The following is a 24,276-nucleotide window of genomic DNA, read 5'->3' as shown; positions in this document are numbered from 1 at the left end:
AGCAGGAGGCATTGCTTTTGGAGTGACCTACCAAATATTGCAGAACAAAACAATTCATTCATGTTTTTTCAACTCCTTTCAACTGATCTGGTGGTGATATAGTCATGTCTAAATCTGATGTTAATGATGTAAGAAAGCTTCATTAATGTAGGTCAAAATTTTACAATTTAAAAAGAAAAAATTAAAATATGGGTAAGGGAGAAATTCATATTTACAATTTCTCATGGTTTTGTATTTGATTATATATACCACTTTTCCTGTAAAAACAATGGGATTCTTGGAAGTTCAAGTGGACTTCATGAAACTTGAGATTTTTCCCTTTTCAAGATAAGAACCAATCTGTCTTGATTTAGAGCAAGATGTAATGCTATATAAATCCTAGAATGTCCCAGCCTTTATTGAAACCTTATATTTTTCCTTCTGGTTTTGATATTCTTATGCATAACATCTGATTACATTAGATAAGGACTACAGATGTAATTGTATTTATAGCTTTGTACATTTGTGTCATAGTTACATTGTGTGATAACGCGGTGTTTTCATCATGCCAAAATGGCTTTGTGCATTTGAAAGTGAATATTCATGTTTTTATGCTGTAAAATTCCTGATATATTTTTATTAAAAAAAGTTATGTGCCAAATTCTTTCTCTATTTAAATCACAAGTTCTTCTTCCCTTAATCTTTCTTGCCTTCAGTTGCTGATATTCACAAGTTAAGTTTTCTTCAATGGAAACCATTGTTATTGAACTTCATGTTGAACAATCAGTAACTTTTAATAGCTTAGTTTGGATGTCTTTAAGCTTCCTTTTTAATTAATAACGTACACATATTCTGAGGTTCACTGCTGTCCAGAAAGTTTTAAGTATCTTCTTAAATTCTGTGCTTAGGCACATTTCCCTCACTACCAGTTCTAGATGTAATTTCTATTAATGGCCATTTTTAGCATTCGTGAATAAAATAGGCCAGCACGCATTGTGTGATCTTCAGGGAAAATAGTATGTATATGCAAAAGAACATGCCTATCTCTCAGGGCCAGGGAGGTCTGGTCCAAATGGCCTGCTTTGACGAGTCCTTTACAGAAACTCACTGGTAGCGTACTCGGATGTTGCTTATCAGGAGAGTAATTGGCTGGGGCAAGAGTTATGCCAAGATACCTTAGAACAGGTGTCAGTGTGCATAGGATGTGGTAATCGTGTTCTGGCTGCTTGTCTTCATAATAGAGTCTGCATGACCAGGGCTGTTGGACACTTGTTAGAAATGTATCTGTTACCTTCTTCCCCTTGTAAGATCCCAACTTTCATCATGTATTGTAAGATACAGAAGAAGTTTTGTTCACACAGTTCATTTTAACGTCATGTTTAAATGAAAATTCTTGTAATCTGCTGGGACATGATGTACCACAGAGACTCGCTAACCCTCTTGTTATTGGCATAATAGACTTTGGTGAAAGAAGGAGCCAAAGGTTCTTCATGCAAACTTGAGGACTTGCATGAAGCTGGCTCTTCTCCCAGGAGGCAGAGTGGTGTCCAGATTGTGTTCTTGTTTGTAGCCTCTGGAAGTGATAGAACCAGCTGCTTAATTCTGCCGTTCAATTGAAGTACTTCGGTAGCACAGAGCAGAAAAATTACTGATATATAAGGGAGGACTTTTCATTCTGGAACAGTTAAAAAGTGTCATCTTACTCTAGGTTTATAAATGTGCTACTGGTGTCTTTAACAATTCATAAAGCAAAGGAGTCTAAATTGCAGCTGATAGCATGAAAGGAAGCGTGGAGGTGAGGGCAACACTCAAAATGTTTGGGCTCTAGAGACTGAGCAACGAATTGCCCTGTTTAATTTTTTTTTTATTTTTTTTTATTTTTTTTTATGGTGTTGTAAATGAAGAGATCTACTGATGTCTTTTTCAGCCAAATTGTTTTTTATAGAACTGCCAGTTAGATATATAATATATACCAGCACTCTTTGATATTAAAAAGCCTACAGAAAATAACTGGTTTATTGGTAGCTGGAACTTAATTCACTCATAATTACAGCTGAAAAATGCATTTCAAGTTAACTGAGTACATGCTAAAATGAATTCAAGTATGCTGAAGGAAATACTGAAAGGCAGCATTGAATGTAGTGAGTTCAGAAGAGCATCTAAAGCTAAAAATGTTTTTAAAGTTTTTTTTATATAATGTACAAATGTGACAAGTGTTGCTTTTATGAGATCAGGTTGTGGGTAAATCACATCATATATTTCATGTATTCCTGATGTATGAACAGATTGATATGAATCAGATAATAAAAGATCATCTCCTTTTGTTTAATGAAGGATATCCAACATCATGGCCATTCGTGTTGAACAGATTTCTTGCCAAGCTACAGTCTATAGAGGGAGAATAATAGTGCAGAAGGGGCAGTACCCCCAGAGCAAACAAATGCTTCAGCTTGTGGTGAGAACTTAGCCCAAGAAACACCTATGAACAGTTAAGTATTGGATGACAGCTGCTTAAATTGGGCAGGTATGTTTTAGTGGCTGGAAAGGATGACAGACTGATTTGAAACCCAGACCATTCAGGCCTTTATCTAGCTGCCCTTCATGGGTTACTTTGCAAGAATTCACTGAATCTATGGAGTTGGTTTTTGTTGTCTGTTTATCAGTACTACACCTGGACCAGGCATTTGTATGGAGACATCTATTTAGAATCAAAATCCTCCTACTTGTTTTTAGCTTCTATTTCACTGTTTAGCGAGACCTTGTTATTCTGTCAGTTAATTACAACAGAATCTAATTGTGTAAAGAGTCAGTATTTAAGGATTAGTAATTAGGTTAAGGGTTTATTACTTGTCAGAAAAGATAAACTCCGGATAAATACTTGTTGCATCCTCCATATTATCAGTCTGTATTTTTAAGCATTACACACTGGAGTAAGATTTCAGTAAGTAGCATTAAGTGCTGCAGACTGTAGCCATTCATAAGAAGGGGATTTCTGTTTTCATGATTTTTGTTTTTAGAACAAGAGATCATTAGGTTGCTTGTGTTATAATGTGTGAAGTTGAAGGGGAAGCAGAGTTAGATTTGTTTTTTTTAATCCTAAGTGGAAGTATTTGCAGTTCTGTAGGGACTGCAAGGCAGTATTTATCAGGAGTATTGAAGCATCTAATAAGAGTTTTATGTAAATAGAGTGCTGATAATTCTTGAATCAAAGCATAAATATGTTTTTCTTAATTTTTAAAACAAAAGAAATTGTCTTTAATAACATTCCTCATACCTGGGGAAAAAAGAAAAGAACAAAAGAAATTTAGAAGGGATTTTTTTTTATTTAATTTTATTTCTTTGTTGTCACTTGTGAGTTCCTCAGTGGGCCTTGCTTCATAAATGTTCCCAAATAAGCATGTCAAGGTAGTTGAAATTTAGCTCACCTGAGTGTAGGACCAGATTTACATTGGGATGAACTTTGTTTTCATCCTAGACTTGTTTATAACAGAATCCATTGAGCTCCATGGGTTGACTATGAAATTATTTCGGTATAGCCTGATAAGTGGGTTTAAGTTTCCCATCTACAAATGGGTTGGATGTTTTTATTGAATGCTTCCAGCCCTGTGCCCCATAAGCCATGATGATGTTAAAAATAACCCTTATAAGTATGTGAATGTCCATTGTAGAGGATTGACTGTGGTCTGCATGAGGAAGAGCTGATGGTCTGTGGTCATTGCATTAAAACATGAGCTCTGACTCACTGGAAAGCTGCACCTGTGCACTTGCTTGCAGATGTATGAAGTTGGAAAGGGTAATGTTTTAGGTTGTGCCTAATTTGCACAGGTGCAAGTGTGGAAAGCTGTAGCCTCACAATATGTACTCGAATCCCAGTCCTGCAGCAAGATGTCTGTGACCTCCCACTGCATGCTCCGAGTGTGACCTCTCTTCCAGAGAGACCTTCTGCAATGTTAATGTTCTCTGTTTTGACTGATTGAACTTTATAACTGGGGACTGTACTTTCCTGAGTGGGAAAAATAATCTGTCTCTTGAACATGTTCGTTATCACTTTGTCCGTACTCCAAATTGCTATTTAAGTGAGTTGAGAATTTACTTTATAGATTTGTTTAGCATTGCTGTAAAGGGAGCTAATGTTGCTTCAGTAGAGTTTTGCTTAAATGTGTTATTAAAGGTATTTAAGTGAAGCTGGAGTAGACTATTTGGAACTAAATACTTGGAAGACGTGTTTTCATTTCCACAGTTGTGATTCTTTGAATAAATATTGTAAATTGGAACTGCTGCTTGACATGGTTTACATTCAAAACTATTTACATTGTTCCTAAGATATGCTAAGGGCTTGCTTTAGGAAATAAATAACCTCATATTCTACAATGGGGTTATGTACAGCTGGTTTAGGATACTGTTGATCAATAGCTTGTGCTTGCTGTTAACAGTGTGGGTTTTTTGCTGTTATTACTTAAGGTCTTGACAGCACAGCTGTAGAAGAACAAAGAAATAGCAAAATCACATATACAGTTTTTCTTTACACGCTCGTAAGTTTTGGCTGGGATAGTTTTTGAATATACTGAGGTGTTACTTTACAGTTGACATCGAAACTTACTCTGTGTTGTTAATCATGCTTCTTCTGTAACTAGCAAGTGAGCCTATTGTGAATCATGTGAAACTGAGGTGAGTAGACTTAGAAGAAAGTGAACTATAAGGTTCCTAAGGAAAAATCAAAATGTACAGTTTCCATTTTTACAATTTTATACTTCTCTCATTTTTTTACCTTTCCATTTAAATACCATCACTGGTGGTGCAATAAAGGTATCATCTGGTTAGCTAATCTTCTAATATTCTGGATTTAAGCAGTGAGTCACTATGACATACCAGCAAGTCCTTTTAATCCTCTGGCCCTTTAGAGAAGTATTTGGGGATTTTGTATGTTCAAGATATTAACATGAAACACGGTTCTTTCCCTTCCCAAATCTTTACTGTGATTTGGCAGGATTTAGCTTAGTATGAAGGAGCGTAAGTGCAACACACTGAGTGTTTCATGTTTTGTTTCAGATGTCCGCGGATGAGCATTTTGTTAAGAGAACGCTATGTCAGATACTGTTTTATCTTCTATCTTAAAGAAGAGCTTATCCCATGTGGAGCTGTGGAATGTGGCTTGGTGGGTGGGAGCCTAGAAACTCCTGGAAAAGTATTTGGCCCTTGCCTCCCCGGTTCTCCCTTTCGTGTCTAGCTGTCACCTTCTTTCCTCCCTCCTCTCTGGGAGCCGTAGGAAGAATTTGTTTTCAGCCGCTAGGGAGTAGGAGGAATGAAGAAGTACTGTGGGATTTCAGGCGGAAACTGGTATACAGGACCTGACTGTTTTTCTGGGAAGAACTTTTAATTTTCAAAGCTGGCCAGTGACAGGACAGGCTACGCAGGGACAAACATTCTCTCCAGAACACTGTCTTTTTGGTGATGAGGATTTAGATGTTAAAGTTAACTGCACAAACTTCTTTAGTGAATACCTGTTATTTTTTGGCAGCTGTGATATTTCCCTGTTCATTGCAGGGGAGATGGACTCGATGATCTTTAAGGGTCCTTCCAACTCTAAGGATTCTATAATTAACTGTTTTCATAGCATGGTTTTTCAGCCTCTTTAGCAGATAGAAATGTTGTACTTTGTTTAAGATCAGATACTGATTGTACTTGTTATTCCGTTATGACTTATAACTGTCACAGTACTTCTGTCGGTTCATATTAGATGTCGCAACTGATGAAAACTACTTGTGTGAGAGTGGTTTCTAGCTCCAAATGTGCCACACCAATTGGAGCTCTGTCACAGATATTTCTAACCTTGCCAGACCGCAGGAGGCCATCTGCCACATTAGGCAGTGGTCTTACTGTTCTGAAGATGAAAGAAACTTTTATATTTGAATTGCGTTTGCTCTCACTTCCAATTTAGACAGTCCCGTATTATTTGTAGTATAATGAGGCAATTAAACACATGATACACCTTGGAGATTAAGGTTCCTTTCCAATCTCAAGATCTGAGGAACAGAAGTGGGAACGTGTTGTTGACTGTGAAATTTTTTACCCCAGTGTTTCTATAAAATAAGCTTGTTTTATGACCTTCTTTTACAGGATTTATTTTTTATTTAACTACGGTGTTCAAATAATGAGAAGAATTGAAATGCTGGGTCCGCAAACTAAAGGCAGTGTATATACAGTTTCTTATAATCTTAGTATATATATTTTCAGGTGTCAAGAATTTGCCAGAATATGCAGTGCAGTGATTTAAGATGATTCGTGAAAAAAGATTGTTTAGAAACTTACAGCTGGATTTCTTAGTATCTAGGGGTTTATTATTATTATTATTTCCATTTCAGCTTGAGATGTGAATTATGCGTCTGCTGTTTTCTTTGTTTTTACTAGCCATGCTAACAAGAACTGGAATGCTAGGCTGCTTAATGGAAAAATACTATTGTCTTTAGTTTTCTGTTACGGTTTCAAGCCAATTTCTTTTGGGACGCTGGATGATGTTTCCAAGAGTCCGTAATCACAGAAAGTGTTTACTTATGTGGTTTTGCCTAGCAATGAAGTTTACTTTGCTACTTGCATAAGTGTTTAGTCTCAGGGGAGTAAAAATCGGGTGTGACTAGTAGAGCTTTGATGCCTTTATGAAGTATTTTAAGTGGAAAGAATTTTAGTATATCTTATTTCCAGTTGTGATCATAATTTCTCTGTGTTTTTTTCAATAGCAATGTAGTAAGATTTATGCATGGGTAAAATGTAGAAGTTTTCACATTGTCAATCAGAATATTGGTGTTTCCACTGCAGTTGTGATGTGTGTTGGTTGCTCTGGAACTAACACCTCCTGTTTCAAGGAAACTGTATCAGATGCAAAGAGTGCAATACTATTTGATAGAATAAACTCTCAGCTACAAAGCACTATTTTTCAACACAGTCACCTCTACTAGCTCTGCATTTTTGCCAGTGGTGAACAAAAGCCTGCGTGCTGTGCTTGTAAAAGTCTCCTTCAGTGGAGGTGACCCACTGTCACCCCTGCTAAAAAGCACCACTCACTGCCTCATTGTGCTCTCACCCATTGTTTGGTCTCCATAAACATTCAACAAATGTTGATGAATGTCAATGGGTGCCACGTTTTCTTCATGGAGGAATTCAGTGACACATGACACACTTCTGCTTCATGTGCAGTTCCACGTCAGATGCCATTTTGTCAGACTCGCTCTGCTGCCATCTGTTATGTGGCAAGACAATGGACCAGGACATTGATGGGAAGGTTAAGCTTCTACTGCCATGCTACCAACATCTGCCTCTGATGTAGTGGGCCAACATAATAAAGTAGGGGCACCACTTCGAGAGCAGCCCTTGTAGGTAACCTTCTTTCATGCTGTTTGGACTATTGCCATCTGTGAGCTTCTTCATCTAATTTTAGGATCTTCATTGTACTTGGTTCTTACCATTTTAGTTATCTTTGAAGACGTCTGTGGTTGAACTTAGCTATCAGCTCTTTTAACAGTCCTCGCTTCCTCCATGATAGCTAGGTTTTTGTTGCATCTGTCACTTTAAAGCTCAATGTAATGCTCTGCCTCTTGTACATATCTGAATCTCTGCCTAATGCTGCTCTGCAGTGCTGCATGCTGTTACCTTATGCTGAACTCTGCCAGGCCGCTCTCTTAGTGGAGCATGCAGCCACACTCATGATACAGTCTGCATTTTAGGCAACTTACTAATTCTGCAGATATGAAAGGTTGTTTATTTGCTTCTGTTGGCCAGGACATCTGATATTAATTCAAGTTATCAGGCACAACAGTTTTGTGTAATCTGATTGTATGAGAAATGAAGGAAGTGATGTCAAGGACATAAAGTACCATACTAGGCATTGCCTTAATTCGAATCACTATGGCCATTCTTAATTTCTATATCTACTGTAAGTGGACGCCTAAAGGAGGGTAAATAGGGTAAACACTGTAATATGCTACATTCCTCCCATAGTCTCCTAGCATCTGGCCACTTCTAGCTCGGGAGATTTCCTGAGCTGCTGTGCTTAGTTACTCCAGAAACCTCTTATGAAACTGTTTGTACTGGTTTTTTGCTCATTTCCTCACAAGCCTATTTAAATTAGCCTCCGTGGTATCCTTCGGCAATAATTCCTGTGGGTTTCTTTGAGCTTGCACCACATCAGCTTCATTTACTGTTCTAGTTACTGTCAGTCCCTATCCATCTTCCTTATGCCATTTGCAATTTGTAGCCTCTGTCATATTTCCTGCACGGTTACTTGTCCAGGCTGAAGAGTTGCAGCATACTGAGATCCTTCTAAATTTGAATCCCTTAATAATACCTGTTGTCTCTTCTAGCTTTTATGTGTCTGGTTTGATAAGAATTGTCCATGATCTGATATGGTACCAGTCAAGTTTGCTGTTTTGTTCTGTGTTCCTTTTCTAATAATCAATAGTTCAGTTTGCTTTTTCATTGCTTATAAGCAATGTATCAGTATTATTGTGGATATACTCCATAGTCTCACTTCTGCTTGCTTATGGTCAGGTCGGGGCCTGCCATTTTTTCTTCATGTCCAGATTATTTTACGCTATGTTGTTTTGCCTTCGCATATATTGAACTTCATCTGATTTTTTTTTTGTTATTGTTGTTCAGTCCACAGCTGTTAGAAGTTAGCTGTCAGCCTTAGAGCCTTTCAATAGCTGTGTGCAATCGGCCAACTTTGTCACTTCACTGCTCACTTCTCTCACGCTGAACAGAGCTGATCTCTGTAACTCAGCAGCACTTCCCTCCATTTCAAACACGGACCCTTAATGCTTATCCTGTGCTTCCAGTTTTTATAGCCCAGTTATTTATTCATGCAACGACTTTCCCTCTCAGGCCATGGCTAGATAGTTTTCTTCAAAATCTTTGAGTGTGACTCATATTGAAGTGCCCACATACAAAAATGCCACCGTCTGAAAGCAGTGTGGGATGATCCTTGTTTAGAAATGTAGTCGTTACAGTCATTAAGATCAGAGTATGAATTTCTTCACTGCTTTAGGTCAGAATACAATATGTTTTTCACAGGGAAGTTGTTCATTTTGCCCTTTGCCTACCTTCTTATAGAGATATGGAGTGCAAGAGATAGAAAATCCATTTTTTTTAAATATCTATAGAGAATTTTTGTTTTGACATTTGATACCAGTTTTTCCTGAAGTTACATTTTGCCTCAATTTTCATTAAATATATACAATTGTCTGTCTAGCTCTGTAGTAGTTAACACCTACTTCTACCCAGTGCAAATTACTGATGGAAATACTCCAGTCAGTTCTATTAAGTATATATGTTTTCTCTAATTAGTGTGAAATCGCCTACCTTGTTATAGAGGGGAAATCTGTTAGACTTTTCCTGAATGTCTATCCTGTATTTCTAATTGGTGCCAAATAGACAGTTCCCAATTGTCCTGTCACATCTACTGATCTGATCTTCATGGACTTTAAGTAGGTATAATATTGTGAAACTATGCCAAGCAAGAATTCGAAAGCAAGTATTTGATTTTTTTTTTTTTCCTTGCTATTCTGTTGAGATGAAGTTCCTAACGTAACCTGGCAGCAATGTATGTGGTTATAAATGGTTTAAGGATGGTCCTGATGTGCAAATAGTTGGGCTTCTTGTTGGTTCAGGTTATATATGAAAGTGAAAAGTGCAGATATGTATTGTTTGCTGCTTTGGCCAGAGATGGAAACTTATTGCTTTTAGAATGAAAATCACTTTAAATTCTCCTAGTAAATTATCACAGTGATCATTGTCCAATAGTTTCTGTACATTTGTATTTTATTTATTTCCATGCAGTATGCATTAATGTCGCACTTCTTGGGTATGCGACAGCTGAATATTGCACACAAGCTGTATTTCAGCACTAAGTAATGTTTAAATTCTTTTTGATGAATGACTTCAAGTGGATTTGATTAAAGTGCATCAGAGGAAATGGGAATTTTTATTATAACTTTGATAGGAACTCAATAACTTTTAATTCTAGGAATTACTTGAGTTGTGGTTTGAAGACTGATTATTATATTTCAGTGTGTAATTTAGCAATATTATTACTCTCACTTGGACTTCCATTCTGGTAAATAACATATATTTTAGACCATGAGAAAACCAACCCGCTGTGAATCATTCTGTTGCAGCAACATATGTGTGTAGTTTGCTAGTAAATCTTTTCAGTCCAGTAAAAAAAAAAAAACAACCAAAATCCCAACAAAAAACACTGACATAAAGAAACTTCAGGTGCAAATGGAATAATGCCATTGGTTCTGAAAATTTGTAACTTAATTGGTCAAGCTAGAAAACAAAATTTGTTATTTGGAAGCAGCTTATTAACACTCTTAAGATTGATGAATGACAGCTTAAAAAAGCTGTTGGCATATCATAAATATATTTGTCTGATTCTTTTTTATGTAACAAACTCTATCCCATGTAATCTTTACATTTTACATCTAAATAAAAGAATTCACGAGTATCTTAAAAGAGATTTTCAGGTAGCAGCAAAATGATGATGTCCCCATCAGAGTAACAGTAATGCAAGTCAAAATAGGATGGTTTATTTTGTCCAAATTCTGAAAAATCTATTAATCGATACTTTTTTTTTTTTTTTTCTGTCTTGTTGTTAACGGTAAAGATAATTTCTGCACGATTTATTGCATACCAGTATGCTGAATGTTATGCTGAGTGCACTTTAAAAAGTGGCATTACAAGATGAAAGTAGCATGACCCTTCAGAAGTATTTGTGGGCAGCTATGATTTTCCTTGTGAAAGAAAAGTACAAATAGGAACTATTTTGGAAGGCTGAAACATAAAATGTAAATGAAAAAATCTCAGGGAGCAGAGTGGAAGAGCTAGGTCTTAACTTCCCTCTTCTGTACCTGAATCACGAGACTATATTCTGTCCTTTAGTTCTAATTAGTATCGTGTATTTTGTATGATCCCTGTATTTTACTACAACTTGAGCATATGGATCAGAAATCTGTTTTAAATATAACTAATTAGGTGAAATGAGCTCTATACATATGCTTTGAATTTTGAAGCTTTAATATTTTGAAGGGGATTGGATTCTAAAAGTTAAAATCAACATTCACCTTTTGAAGGCTTTTCAAGCTTTCTTTTATCTTCATTCATGAGCAATTATGACTTGCACTTTTGCCAGCTAACAGAGCTTTCTTTGTCCTTGTATCCTAAGTAAGAATTGTGGAGGAATTTTCTTTATTAATAGGCTAGTCCATTTCTGTGTCAGATCTATCTGGAAAATAGTTTGCCGAACAGGTCTGTTCCTAGCTCTAAAAAAGACTGTTTTTTTCTGTGACTGCAACTGAAAATATATTATGAACTTGGAAAGTTGATGTATTGTTTGTTATAGCAGATAGCTGTATAGAAAACAGAGTATGTATTTGGGGGGAGAGATATTAGAAGTTAAGTGAAATGAAGAAGGAAACCTGGTGATAATCTAATTTTTGAAATAACGTATCTGAAAAGTTTAATATATCATGTTTCTATTTGCCTAGAAATGTATGTAGTTGCAAAACAACAATAATCACTTTCATGGGACAAAGTGATTTGCGAGTGTGGAAGTAGAACAATATTTAAGCAGGTTTATGCATTTTCAACTTTGGGGGTGAGATCTAGCTAGAGGTTGTTAAAATTACTATGTTTTGATTATAGTCTGTGAATTCCAGTAATTACAGTAGGGTCCAGGTGTGTGCTTTGCTTTGTGTGTTTATTTGTATGCTGATTCTTTCAACTGTGTTTGCTTGGAGCTCTCAGGGTATTTTCTTCCATTCCTCCTCATATGCAGGCAGTAAATGCAGGACACAGGTGTTCACCCCACCTCATTGATAAGGCTAGTGGCAGAAAGGAAATGACGCTGCCTAATTCCCTGTCCAGTTCTGTTTGCTAGACCGTATTGCCTTCCAAAAGGAAAATTAGCTTTCATACACTAGTTAGGAAGTTGGGAAATACAAAACTTATCTGTATTATTGCATGCTGGTCATGCCTCGCTTTCCTGTTTTATAGCAACAGGAGGACAGGACTGCTTCGGACTGCTTCAGACCTTCTACTGCTAGCTGCTGCTCTGGTTATGGCCAGGAAGTTTTGGTATTTCCATTACTGAGACTTATTTTCATATTGTTTATAGCTGGGTATGTGAAAACTCCTGTTAAATAATAAATCATCCAATAACAGGTGTTGAATGTGTTGCAGATAATGTGGAAGAGACCAACAATATCTGTTTCATAAAATGCAGTTGATCTACTGTAACTTACTGTTAAAATATTCTTAAATCTTACCACAGTAGAAAATTAAATTGTGAAGAATGAGCATCTCAGCTTAATTTTCTAAAACAACGCAGAGTTATTTGATTCTAATTTCTGACAAATAAGGTTGTTCTCATCAGCATGAAATCCATTCTCCATACATAAATAAAGGAGATGTTTGTAGTCTGAATGCAGCACAAAACAGCTGAGGAAAGAAAGCACACCTCTAACTTGCTCCAGGTTGCCATTGGAAGTGTAGTATAACTGTAAACCCTGATGGCAGCTTCTCAGGCATTAAAACAATTATTTCCCTATTAATTGGATAACTTTAGTTTTTCAGTTGTAGTGTTGCTCCACTATGATCTATTGTCTCTCCCCTGCTAGAATTTGTTGTGTGGAAGGGTCACTCCAGAGCTTGATTCTGCCAACTTTTCTGTGCCACCAGACTGCCAGTACAAGTTTATGTTTACACTGCACTCTGTCATTGTAACATTCCACGCTGTGATGAGCAAACACTTCAGCATTAAGGTCAGAGGCACTAACCTGAGTTGAGCAGGATTAGTTTCCTTAGTTTTGTGTTGTCATTGAGACTCAGAATAGGTGGCTAAAATTGACCACTTTGCCTTTTCTTTAGGATTATTTAGCAACATGACAGAATGGATGGGTTTAGTTGTTAGTTTTTGTATAATTAGAGTTTGAATACCTCATCTTACACTTATTCATGGGAAATAAGCTGGAAAAGTTTTGATACGGATCCGTCTTTATATGAGGAAAGAAAAAGGAATTATCCTAACACAGAGAACAGAGTTTCAGAGGCATCTGAGGGGTTAGTTGTATAAATGCATCTTGTGAAGCCTGGGAAAGCCCTTCACAGAATAGCATAAGTACCTGTGCCTGAGCAGATAATTGTGGTCGGGAGGGAAAAGTGCACAGGTAGAGAAAATTGGTGGCTTGTCCTGTTGGCTTCATCTCTGCACCTTGAAAAGCATTTCTGAAGTCACTGAGCTTTGTATGTTCCGTAAGTAACTGGACTCTGGTGTCAAGTAAACTCATCTAAGCAAAAAGGATTCAGTATGTGCTTTACAGTTTGGAAGAAAAATATGTAAGTGGAAAGTTAAAGCAAGATAATTTATCTTTATTTGATATGAGAGGAACTTGAGATCATCATCTGGTACAGCAAGAACCACAATTAAGGAAGAAACAGTTACCATATATATACAAATGATTGAGAATTTGCTATTTATACATGCTGTGGTATATGTTCAGGCACAAATAAGATTCTAGATTGTATCATGTTTCAGTTTTGCAATCAGAAAGATATCTGACTTTGATGCTAAACCATTTTTTTCTCATTTATGTGAACATTGACCAAAGACAGTTTTCTCTCAACTCTTCTTCATCTACATGACTTGAAACAGAAGTGTGCTTATACACATCATGACTAGCCTTGTTCAAGCCAGAGTTTGTAATTCAGATACAGTCCTGCCATGACTGTTCTGGAGGTTTGCTGGCAAGCTCCTGTTAATGGTTGGTTTGGTCACATACTGTGCAGCTATGCCTATCAGACAGTGCATGTGTGTACAGCCGCATGCTGCCCTCCAGGCAAGTGCCTTCTGTTGACAGTGCAGGGAGGTTGCCCCAGGTGGAGCCTTGCATGACTTCATCCTTTAGTTTGCTGAAGCCTCACAAATCCAACAAGCTTTCTATTAGTTCACTAGGCAAATTCATACCTGAAAAGAGCCCCTGCAGCACAGTAAATTGAAACTGTAGACAATGTAGACATATATATTGTGTGCCAGCCAAGGGAGAGCTCTGTTGTAACTTGCGCTGAATGATGTTCTCATTCATCCTAAGTATAGGAGGATTCTTGCCTAATCTTGAGTCTAAGTCAGGCTGATGAAGCCACATATAAATAGCTGTTGCTTTTTCTGTGCATCAGGATTGAGTTCTGAGGAATAAAATAATAAAGAACATGTGCGTGCAATTAAAGTACAAAGGAGACAGGAAGGGGGATAGCAAGAAACAAATCCAGAAAATAAGGAACAGTTGGGCATCGTAATTACAGACATCTGATTATACTGGAGGAATTAAGGGACCAAAAGAATCAATCCTACAATCGTTTTGATGGATTTGGTCTCCCTGCTCACTAGATTCAGGCCTTATTATGTTTTTTTTTATTTGTTATTTGTTTATATTTTCAAAATAGCTTTTTTCATCCTATGTTTCCCCCATAGCAAAACCGGTAGGAAAATGTGCAATATAGTTTCCATGGGATTCTCTATTATTAAAGTTGCACAAAAATTTGGCTGAAGTAATTATTACTTCAGTGCTAAAATGAAGGTTCTTTTAGGATGGCCATGGCGAGTCAGTTCTACTATTTTGAGAATGAAAAACTGTTATTTGTAATTTGGAAGCTGTTTGTTATGCATGTGTAAAAATCTATCGCATTAATCTTGCTTTTTTTTACTATGACTAGGGACTTGAGAATAATTTTAAATTTATTTAAAATATTCTGTGTAAGCAGTTTTGTATTTTTTTATTAATTACATGACTGGTAAACATAATTTTATTATGATTTCCATTAAAATGTTGGAAGTTTTGTGAAGTAGCACTGGAGATTGTGAAAGATCAGTGGGATTGACAGAGAACATTTCTGTGTTAAAGATATGTAAGAACACTAATTCTTCATTAGAAACTGGGCAGTCTCCTGGGTCTTTTCTATTCAATATGTCAAATGGGAAAATCTCTCTTTTCTACTGCCAGCATGGACAAAGAAATCTCCAGAAGGAAAGTCTTCTAAAGATTGCTTCACTATTTTAATTTCTCGTCTCTCCCACCATCTCCCAGTTTTTTCTGTAGTGATGGATGATCTACATTTAGGGAAGCAGTGTTATTTTCACTATACTAAATGAGTTTTCTGTGCAAAAGCCTACATGTTTTTTTTTCCTGAACTGACATAAAGTCTGGACATCTTATGGAATCGGACTGGTAGCCAAAAAAAGAAGTTTGATTTTGTACCTAATGTGACAGCGTAAATTGAAAGCAAACTTTTAACTGAAGAGGAGGCATGTAAGAGAAAAATAGGAAGTGGCTCCAGTATGAAAGAGCTGGGTAGAATAAAAAGAATGCAGTTGTCATAGGAAAGAAGAGTAAACCTAGTCCTGTGCCATACTTCTATTTTTGGAAACCTGATCTAAAATAGTTTCGATGTCACATACAAAAATAAATTTTATGGGGTTTTTCGTTTGGTTTTGATTTCATATTCAGGGAGACCGATGATAAGTATGTACTCAGAAGTGCATGGAAACACATACTACTACTTTGTACTTGTTTGATGTGCTTTGAGTAGGAAGTACCATATTTCTGTTTTGTCAGGTGGTGATTATCACACAAATATACAAGATAGATGCAATTCTGAATGATCTATTCAAGTTTAAAAATCACTTTTTTCTTTCTTTTTTCTATTGCATCCACAGGAGAAACTTAACTAAGCTGTCCCTCATCTTCAGCCACATGCTAGCAGAAATCAAAGCTATTTTTCCGAATGGCCAATTCCAGGGTGATAACTTCCGTATCACCAAAGCAGATGCTGCAGATTTCTGGAGGAAGTTCTTTGGAGACAAGTAAGTACTAACGCTTTGCAGGATTATTAACTGTTTTTAATGCTAAGGAATGGTATTTTCACAAACTCAAATAGTGGATCGAAGTATTTTCTCCTCCAGCTCTTTAAATTAGGTGAAATTGCTTAATTTATTATTAGCAGCTTTGTTGCAATGCTGTAATTCACTCAAAAGGTTAATAAAAATGTGTGGGCAGTTTTTCCAAGGGCACTTACAATTGGTCATAAATTGGATTAATTTACGTAAAGTTTATTGGCTTCATTCTAGGGTGAAGAGAAACTGTTTTTGTGAGAAATGTTGGGAGTCGTGATACTTTGTATTATATATATTTTACATTTGATAAGTCTGAACTGGGAGCCTAATATTGACCTCATGGACAATACATTTTCATATCCCATCTTTAACTTTCTAACTAGAGCAATATTAAGTAAATGAAATAATTTGTTTTATTCCTTACTATTTTCTTTGTACTACTTACAGTTGCTGATGGCTAATGTTTTCTTTTACCCAAGTACTATCACAGGAAAGGGTTCAGTAACTGGAGATATGGTGGAAGGTTTTATCAAAAGAAGTTTTTGGAGAAATTTAGTGTTCTAAGAGCGTGTCATAAAATGAATGCTGAGTGATACTTGTAGATAAGTGAGAATTTAAGATGTAGGTGAATAGAAGATTCACAGCTTGATCTCTTTCTCATGTAGAGAAATGCTTTATAGTGCAGTGGTGCTGCTTTATGGTCAAGTGTGATATCTTGTGGGTTGGCACATTTGTGAAGTAATTTGACTGTGTGAACTTACAACAGTTTCATTTCCTTTTTTTTTTTTTTTTTCTTTTGCTAATCTAAATGCAGCTGCTGTTAACTTCCAGCTTTTAGGTTTCATTTCAGTGTGGTGTGGTGACTTCAGTCTTCTAACAAATTTCTTTCTCGTGTAGGTAGTCTGAATATGATCAAGTCATTAAATCAGTCTTTTGTTGTTGTTGTTGTTTTTATTGTTGAAGGAAAGGAATTTGGCCATGTTTTGTCTTGCTTATGTCAATTTATTAGAATATCTTTAAAATGCCGAAAAAAGATTAAATAAAGCCTCTATTGCTTAGACTTTTAAAACGTGTCAGTCAAAAGAAAAATATAGTAGTTATGAAAGATGACTTAACCATGGTCATCTGTGTTTGATGTCTCTGTTTTCTTTTTTCTCCCCTTAGCAAGTCTTAGCCTTCCCCTTCTGGTCCTCTTTTTGTGTTGGACTCTATCCTTGAATGACCTTATCCTGCTGTCTTGGTTGCAAGTTACATTTCTTTCACTGGGATTTATGTGTCTTCTGCAAGCTGCTGTTTATGGCTGTCAGTTATCTGATCATAATCAGCTTCTTCATCTTTTCTATTCACTGTTATGTTCCTCTTTGCATACTTGTACTTCTAATGTGAAATTCAAGTGTTTCACCTCAGGGTTATGATCCTTCAGTTTTCCTTGGAAACTGACACAATAGACAGGTGCATGAGTTGTAAGACAGCTGGATGCAGTAACATATGAATAAGTTTTTATCAGAACAAGGCTGATAAGAATAATTTTTAAACTCCGTCAGTCCATCTGAATAGCTGAGCTCTGCCCTTGCCTTCCTGTCTGTTCTCTCTTAACTCTTTTTCTTCCTTGATTCATCCTCTGAAGTGCTTCTTTCTAATCCTTTACAGGATCACAGGGCTCTTACTTTTTATTATCCAAATTTCTTAATACAGACAACTTTAAATATGAACTCTCAGTACTCAACTTCTTTCTTTCCCCATATGCTGTACCCTCACACTTTATGTATGCACCTTCATAGTTTTTGTCTGTTAAAGCATCCATGGACCAAAAATGTTCTGGAATCCTGACACTTTGGAGATGATCAGTTAATTGCATATGTAACCCTGTATATATGTTTTTTACTTCTATCTTTCCTAGTGCTTCAATTTCAAACTCACTTCATTTGCCTGTCTTCTAAACAATGAGGAGTTGATATGTGCATGGGAGCCTTCCCATTTTCTCACTTGTGTGCTTAAGTAACTGTAAAGCATGTAACAGCATGTATCTCAGACAGATGAGAAGGTTATTTTTTTTTTTTCTTTTTTTTTTTTCCTGGCATTACACTTAATCTCTTCATTAGACAAAATGCCTGAAGCTTTTTAAGCATTAATTGACTTCTAATCCATTTAGAAATATATGGCAGGTGTGCCTTTGAGCAACATCTTTTACAGTGGGCCTGTTATGACAAATTGGTTTGCAAATAATTTAGTATCGCTTCCCTAAAAGCAAAGCCTATGTAAAGATTTAGGTTGTTGCAAACAAAAGATAAAATCTGTTTTTAACCTCACCTCCAAGGGGTATGCCCCATGGGCCTTGTTAAACCTCCAAGTCTTATAAGGTAAATGCTGCAAATGAAGACATGCTAGAGGAATTATATCACGTATTCCCTGGACATATTTCTGTTCTCCAGGACTAGCCTGGACACCTCACTTGTTTTCAAAGCTCTTATTTTGAGGTCAGTAAGTAACTGCTCAACAATAGAGTGTAAATTAAAAGTAAGTTTCACTATACCTTGGCTTATACTGTAGCAGAAAAAAAAGCAGCATATTTAAATTTGCTAAGGAATAAAGTCCAAACGATATAATTTCAAAGAGCCCAATTTGTGGTTAATTTCTTTTTTTTCTGTATCTGGTTTCTCTCACCACTCTTCCTGAATAAGTGGGGAACTTTAAGTTTTGTAGCTTTGTTACATTTATCTGTTTGAATACTTGCTGCAAAGCTGTGCTGCTGTAGAATAAGTAGCATAAGCAGCCTATTATTGATCAGTAATATAGGATACAACCATTACTTCAGTGTTTAAAGCAAGCCAGGTGTGGGTTCACTTTATTTTGAACCTATTAGTAGAATAAATAACTAGGTTAAATATGGAAAGCCTACATTGCTTAAATATATATGTGTATAAATGTGGACTGCTCTGTAAGTAATGCCTCCTAATTTATTTTGTTGACCTATGACATCAGAAGTGGATGTTGGTAGTATGGCAGTAGAGACCGAACCTTACCACTAATATTCTCCATACATTTTGTTGCTGTGTAAGATAGCAGTCTTATATGGAAGTGTGCATGAGGCGAAAGTGTATCAGTTGAAATCCTCCATGCAGAAAAGATGACACTCATTGACATTCATGAATGCTTGCTGAACACTGACCAAACAGTGTATGTGAGCACGGTGAGGCAGTGGGTGATGTTTTTCAGCAGTGATGACAGCAGTGTGAAAGGCAAGCTGTATTCTGGACAGCCATGCATACCACAAAATGAAGAGCATCTTGAACAGCTCATACACACTAACTGGTAGATCAGGCAGATCGACACTCCCTGCCTGAGGGTGCACTCAATGCCCTCATCCGAGTCATCAATAAAGATGTTGAAGAGGACAGGTCCCAGCACCGACCCCTGGGGAACACCACTCATGACTGGTCTCCAACTGGATTTAACTCCATTCACCACCGCTCTCTGGGCCCAGCACTCCAGCCAGCTCCTTACCCAGCCGAGAGTGTACTCATCCAACCCACGGGCTGCCAGCTTTTGTAGGAGAACAGCATGGGAGACAGTGTCAAAGGCTTTGCTGAGGTCTAAGTAGACCACATCAACAGCCTTTCCTTCATCTATTAGATGGGTCACGGGATCGTAGAAGGAGATCAGATTGGTCAAGCAGGACCTGCCCTTCACGAACCCATGCTGGCTAGGTTTGATCTCCTGGTCATCCCACACCTGCCTTGTGATCTCCCTCAAGACAATTTGTTCCATTACCTTCCCTGGCACCGAGGTCAGGCTGACATGCCTGTAGTTCCCCAGATCCTCCTTACAACCTTTCTTGTAAATGGGAGTCACGTTGGCAAGCCTCCAGTCTTCTGGGACCTCACCCGTTAACAGGGAGCACTGAAAGATCACGGAAAGCGGCTCAGCGATCACCTCCACCAGTTCCTTCAGCACTCTTGGGTGAATCTCATCCGGACCCATGGACTTGTGGCAGTCCAGTTCGAGTAGTAATTCCCTGACTGCTTCTTCAAGAATCACAGGGGGTTCAGTCTGCTCCCCAGCCGAGACTACCAGGTCAGAGCATGGGGAGCCCTAGGCAACCTTTCTCCTGCACCATGATAATACCAGGCCCTGGACTAGTCTGGAGACCATGGAGCACATTGCCATTCTAGGTTGAGCTGTTCTACCATGCCCGCTGTATAGTCTGTATTTGATGCCGTGTGACTTTGATCTGTTTGGGCAGGTGAGAGATGGACTGTGTAGGCAATGCTTCATTAACAGCGGTGCTGTCATAGCAGCTGTGAAAGAGTGGGTTACTTCTTCTGGTGCAGATTTTAACAAGAATGGCACGCAGTTTCTTATTTACCACTGGCAAAAATGCATAGCTAGTTGTGGTGATTTTCTTGAAAAATACTGTGTTGCTGCGGAGAGTTTTCTCCATCAAGTAGTTTTCTTAGTGCTCTTTGTATCTGTTGTAGCTTCTATGAGCATAAACAGGAGTCATTACTTCCAGAGCAATCTACATAGCTGCTCTTCGAATGTTCTGTGGAGAAAACAGATGTAGATCTCAGCAAAGAAATTAAATGGTTCCAACGGAATAGGGTGCTGAGAACTCTGGAAATAATGATAAGAAGAATGTAGGTTTTATGTATTTACAGGGAGGGGTCTGACTGATAAATCAAGATGGAATATTGAGACTTTGATAATTTGGATGAAGGATGACAATGGACTTCAGCAGTTCAATGAAGGAAGAAATGGAAGAATTCTTTGCAAGGGTACATTTGGCGAGTGATGTCAGCAGTGTCCAAATAGAAGGTCCAGGAGAGTTCTGGCACTTAGACTTGTCAAGGAAGTTGACTGAGAAAAGCTGTCATAAAGATGAAGGAATAGAGAGAATTTTGGATTTATATTATGAAAACAAAAACCAGCAATAAGTGAGAATTTTACAAGGGCTGAATAATGTCTACAGTGGCCAAGGGCATGGCTGTTTGATTTATTTATTCACTGGCTGTGAGGAGGAAGGCAGACTTCTGAAAAAACAAAACAAAACACAGGGGCTGTGTGAAAATGAGGTAAGGAATAAATTGATGGAGTTTATGCCAAGGACAAGGTCAAGATTAAATACCATGTCAGGAAGGTGTTTGACGAGGACAAAAGCAAGACAGTGGTAAAAGTGAGAAAGTGTGACTTCTAATTTTGCACTGGTTACTGAAATGCAATTATTGGAACAAATGGTTTTAGTGGAGTCGCTCAGAGGTCGCTCTGTCCAGGGTTTACCATTGCAGTTGTTCTGACTCAAATTAGAGTTTAGTATACAGCTAAGCAGTAATGCTAAGTGGAACTGTGAAATTGTAAGGCATGTAATCAGCAGTTACATTTGTTTATAGATACTTTAGTAACCCCCAGTGGGTTGTAAATATGGATATAAAACATAATCTGATCGCTTCTTCATTATCTGCATTTTATCACTGCATAGTGCTCGATGTTAATTTCCCCTGGTTCCTCACTCATTTTAATAGCGTCTTACAGCTTTTACTTATTTTCTGTTCTGAGTAAAAATGCGCAAAATACCACTGGGAGCAATCCTGAACTGAAAATGAGAGTGGGCGAGATGACCTAACAGAGCTTTCCAGTCCCTGAGTTTGTAAGCTGTGGTGAAGTCATGCAACTGCTTTGTAACTATTGAAGTTCATGATTTGCGGCTGCCTTCATGTTGCAGAATGAATCAGCATCAAAATGTTAGTGTTCTTAAATTTTCATTTTTTCACAATTGTGCTATGTGTTCTATCTTTTAATGTTTTACTCTTCACTGTGAAATATTTAAGAAAAAAAGAAAGTATTTTTCTTATTGTTAGATAAATTGATACCCCCACCTCTTTGTCTGTGAGGAAATGGAAATTATTTCACTGCTACAGTCAAAACACATTACTGTTTTAACAATCTGATAGTCTCTTGTTTTTTTCTTTTTCCCATCTGAGTCCTCAAACTTTTTTCCCTTACTGTAATTCAGAGGAAAAATTGTCTATTGATCTCTCGGTAGCAGGTAAGCAGGGTATTTCAGGTTGATACTTCAGAATTTTGTAGTTTTGATTCTGTTGCAGTTAGTGCTGTTTGGCTCAGGACATCACAGGCACATAACCTCTGTTGCTTGGATTTGGAGAAGCAGCAGTAAAATAGGCACAGATCACAGGGCAAGACTTAACTTCAAAAGGTTTGACTGTCAAAAAGTGAGATCTTAGGTAAACTTGGTTGTAACACCTTGTTGATCCCCTTAAATTATTACTTATTCTCCTGCTTATGCTGCTGATAGTGCCCAAGAGCCATCTTATTGCCAGAGCACTGTAAGATATTGATCGAAGTGGTGATTCTGACCCAGAGACAAGCTAATCTGAGTATGAACTGAAGTGGAAGGAGAAAGCAAAAGATAAAAACAGATGAAAGAGGAAGAGGCAGTGATGTGGAAGCCTGTGGTGTTTGTAACTGTAAACATGGTTTGGCAACAGAAAATTAAAGGGAAGAAGGTAAAAAGAGAACAGGGCTTTTAGAGGGCGATTGTTTCCTTGGCTTATCAGCAGCATGCAAAATGCAGTTTTTGGTAACCTTAGCCTGAGACTGAGGTAGAAGGTATCGTTCCTTAGGAACTAGAGAGATATAAAGCTTCCTAATTCTTTTTTTTGTTTAAATGTGGTGTCACCAGATTTACAGAGGAAGAGATAGTCAACAGAAAGGTGAAAGATACATAGATCGCTTTGAACCTTCTATTTATTTCTGTGGAAATCACGACAGGTACAAAGAGCACAATACATGATTTGATAAAGCAAATTCAATTTGCTACAAAACACTATTTTTCAACATAGTCACCACCATTGGCTAATTTGCACAGAGGAGAGTATCAAAATGGTCTTCATTTAGTGATATCATACCTGTGCATGAGCATCTAGAACATGGCTTGTCTTTCACATCACTCTTGCCACTGCTGACACAATAACCCACCACCTCACTGTTTTCACACACGCTATTTGGTCTCCGTAAACATTAAGCAATGGGTGCCATTTTTGCCACATGGGGGAAAAAAGGCTTCATCCACACTTCTGTGTCAGATGCTGTTCTGTCAGACTGCTCCTCTGCTGCCATCTGTCACACAGCAATAGTGTGTAATGGAATATTGGTGGGAAGGTTCAACCTCTACAGCTGTAACAGAAGTATTGACTTCTGAGGTCATGGCCAACAGAATAGAAGATGCTACTTTTGGAGCAGCCTTGATCAAGTAAACAGAAAAAGACATGGTCTTCATAGTTATTCTGGGTGGCTGAGAGTAAAGTTAAATTGGATATGCAGAGGACAGAGAAAGAAAGTTTTAGCAGTAGATGCATGTGATTGTGAGACTTGAACTTTCTTGGTGAACAGTCAGGCAGCAGTTTTTTAAGGTTAAAAGAACTTGCAAATCGTGGACGTGCTTTGGATTGTGATTTGAGATCAGAGTTGGAAATATACAGATATGCTTATCTCTTCAGGGACTCTTCAGGAAATGCAAGCTTCCTGTGTCTCTTAAGGAAGTTTGAATTCATTGTCTCACCATCAATGTCCAGTTACATGGCTTTGGATATTTTAGGTGGTATATATTTCTCATTTCTGAAGGTTTATTTTCTCACTTTTACTTTCTCTTCTCTCACACTAGAATCATCTATATTTGTTCCATGTGATGTCATTTTCTAATGAATGTACTGGCATGATATGGCAGAATTCATCTTTTCCCTTAGGACTGAACTTCTCAAGCATCTCAGTTGTTTGCTCTGCTGCTCAGAAGCAACGAAAATATGTGGCCTCTCACTTAAAACTGAAGCAACAGTCTTAAGAAAGTGCTGTGTTCTGTGATGATAAACTAAAATCCACATTTCTCACTGCAGACGTGCAAAAAATGTTGTTTCTACTTGGGTCAGTGTTTACTTGAACATTTTTGAGTTTTCTCTGAACACAGTACTGCTCTTTTCATATTGTGCATTCTGGCAACATTTCAGAGAGTTTCTTGGAGACAGAAATGTTCACTATTAAGTGTAAGTTACACAGGTATATGTTTACTTTCTTAGACAGACTTGAGGTCTGTCCTAGTTCAGATGGAAACAGTGTCACTTGATGTTTGAGAATAGCTGTATTTCAGCAGTTCTAATGAAAAGCTACTTTGAACATTCTCAGAAAATATTTACTTCCTTTTCACGTTTATTTTCATGTCTTGTGCTTTTTAGTAATGTGGCGAATATCGAGGAGCTTAAGAAAATCCCATCTACTCACACACACGTGCATATTATTACTTTTTTTTTTTGGACAAGAATCTTAAATAAAAAGACAAACCCAAAGTAAAT

At 37.4% G+C, this 24,276-nt stretch overlaps 1 protein-coding gene across 7 annotated transcripts in view; it reads left to right on the top strand.

The window, feature by feature from the left end:
• The window catches only part of CBLB (Cbl proto-oncogene B), a 115,575-nt gene that overhangs the window by 40,890 nt on the left and 50,409 nt on the right, over positions 1-24,276 (top strand). For all 7 annotated transcript variants that reach the window (XM_015877642.2, XM_015877622.2, XM_015877632.2 and 4 more), the window contains exon 4: positions 15,740-15,886. In XM_015877642.2, the coding sequence (XP_015733128.1) occupies positions 15,740-15,886 (147 nt within the window). The remainder of the gene's footprint in view (positions 1-15,739; positions 15,887-24,276) is intronic.

The sequence above is a fragment of the Coturnix japonica genome, chromosome 1 (assembly GCF_001577835.2).
Source record: "Coturnix japonica isolate 7356 chromosome 1, Coturnix japonica 2.1, whole genome shotgun sequence".
Classification (NCBI taxonomy): Eukaryota; Metazoa; Chordata; class Aves; order Galliformes; family Phasianidae; genus Coturnix; species Coturnix japonica.
Note: the sequence above shows the minus strand (reverse complement) of the source record. Positions and strands in the feature narration are given on the sequence as shown.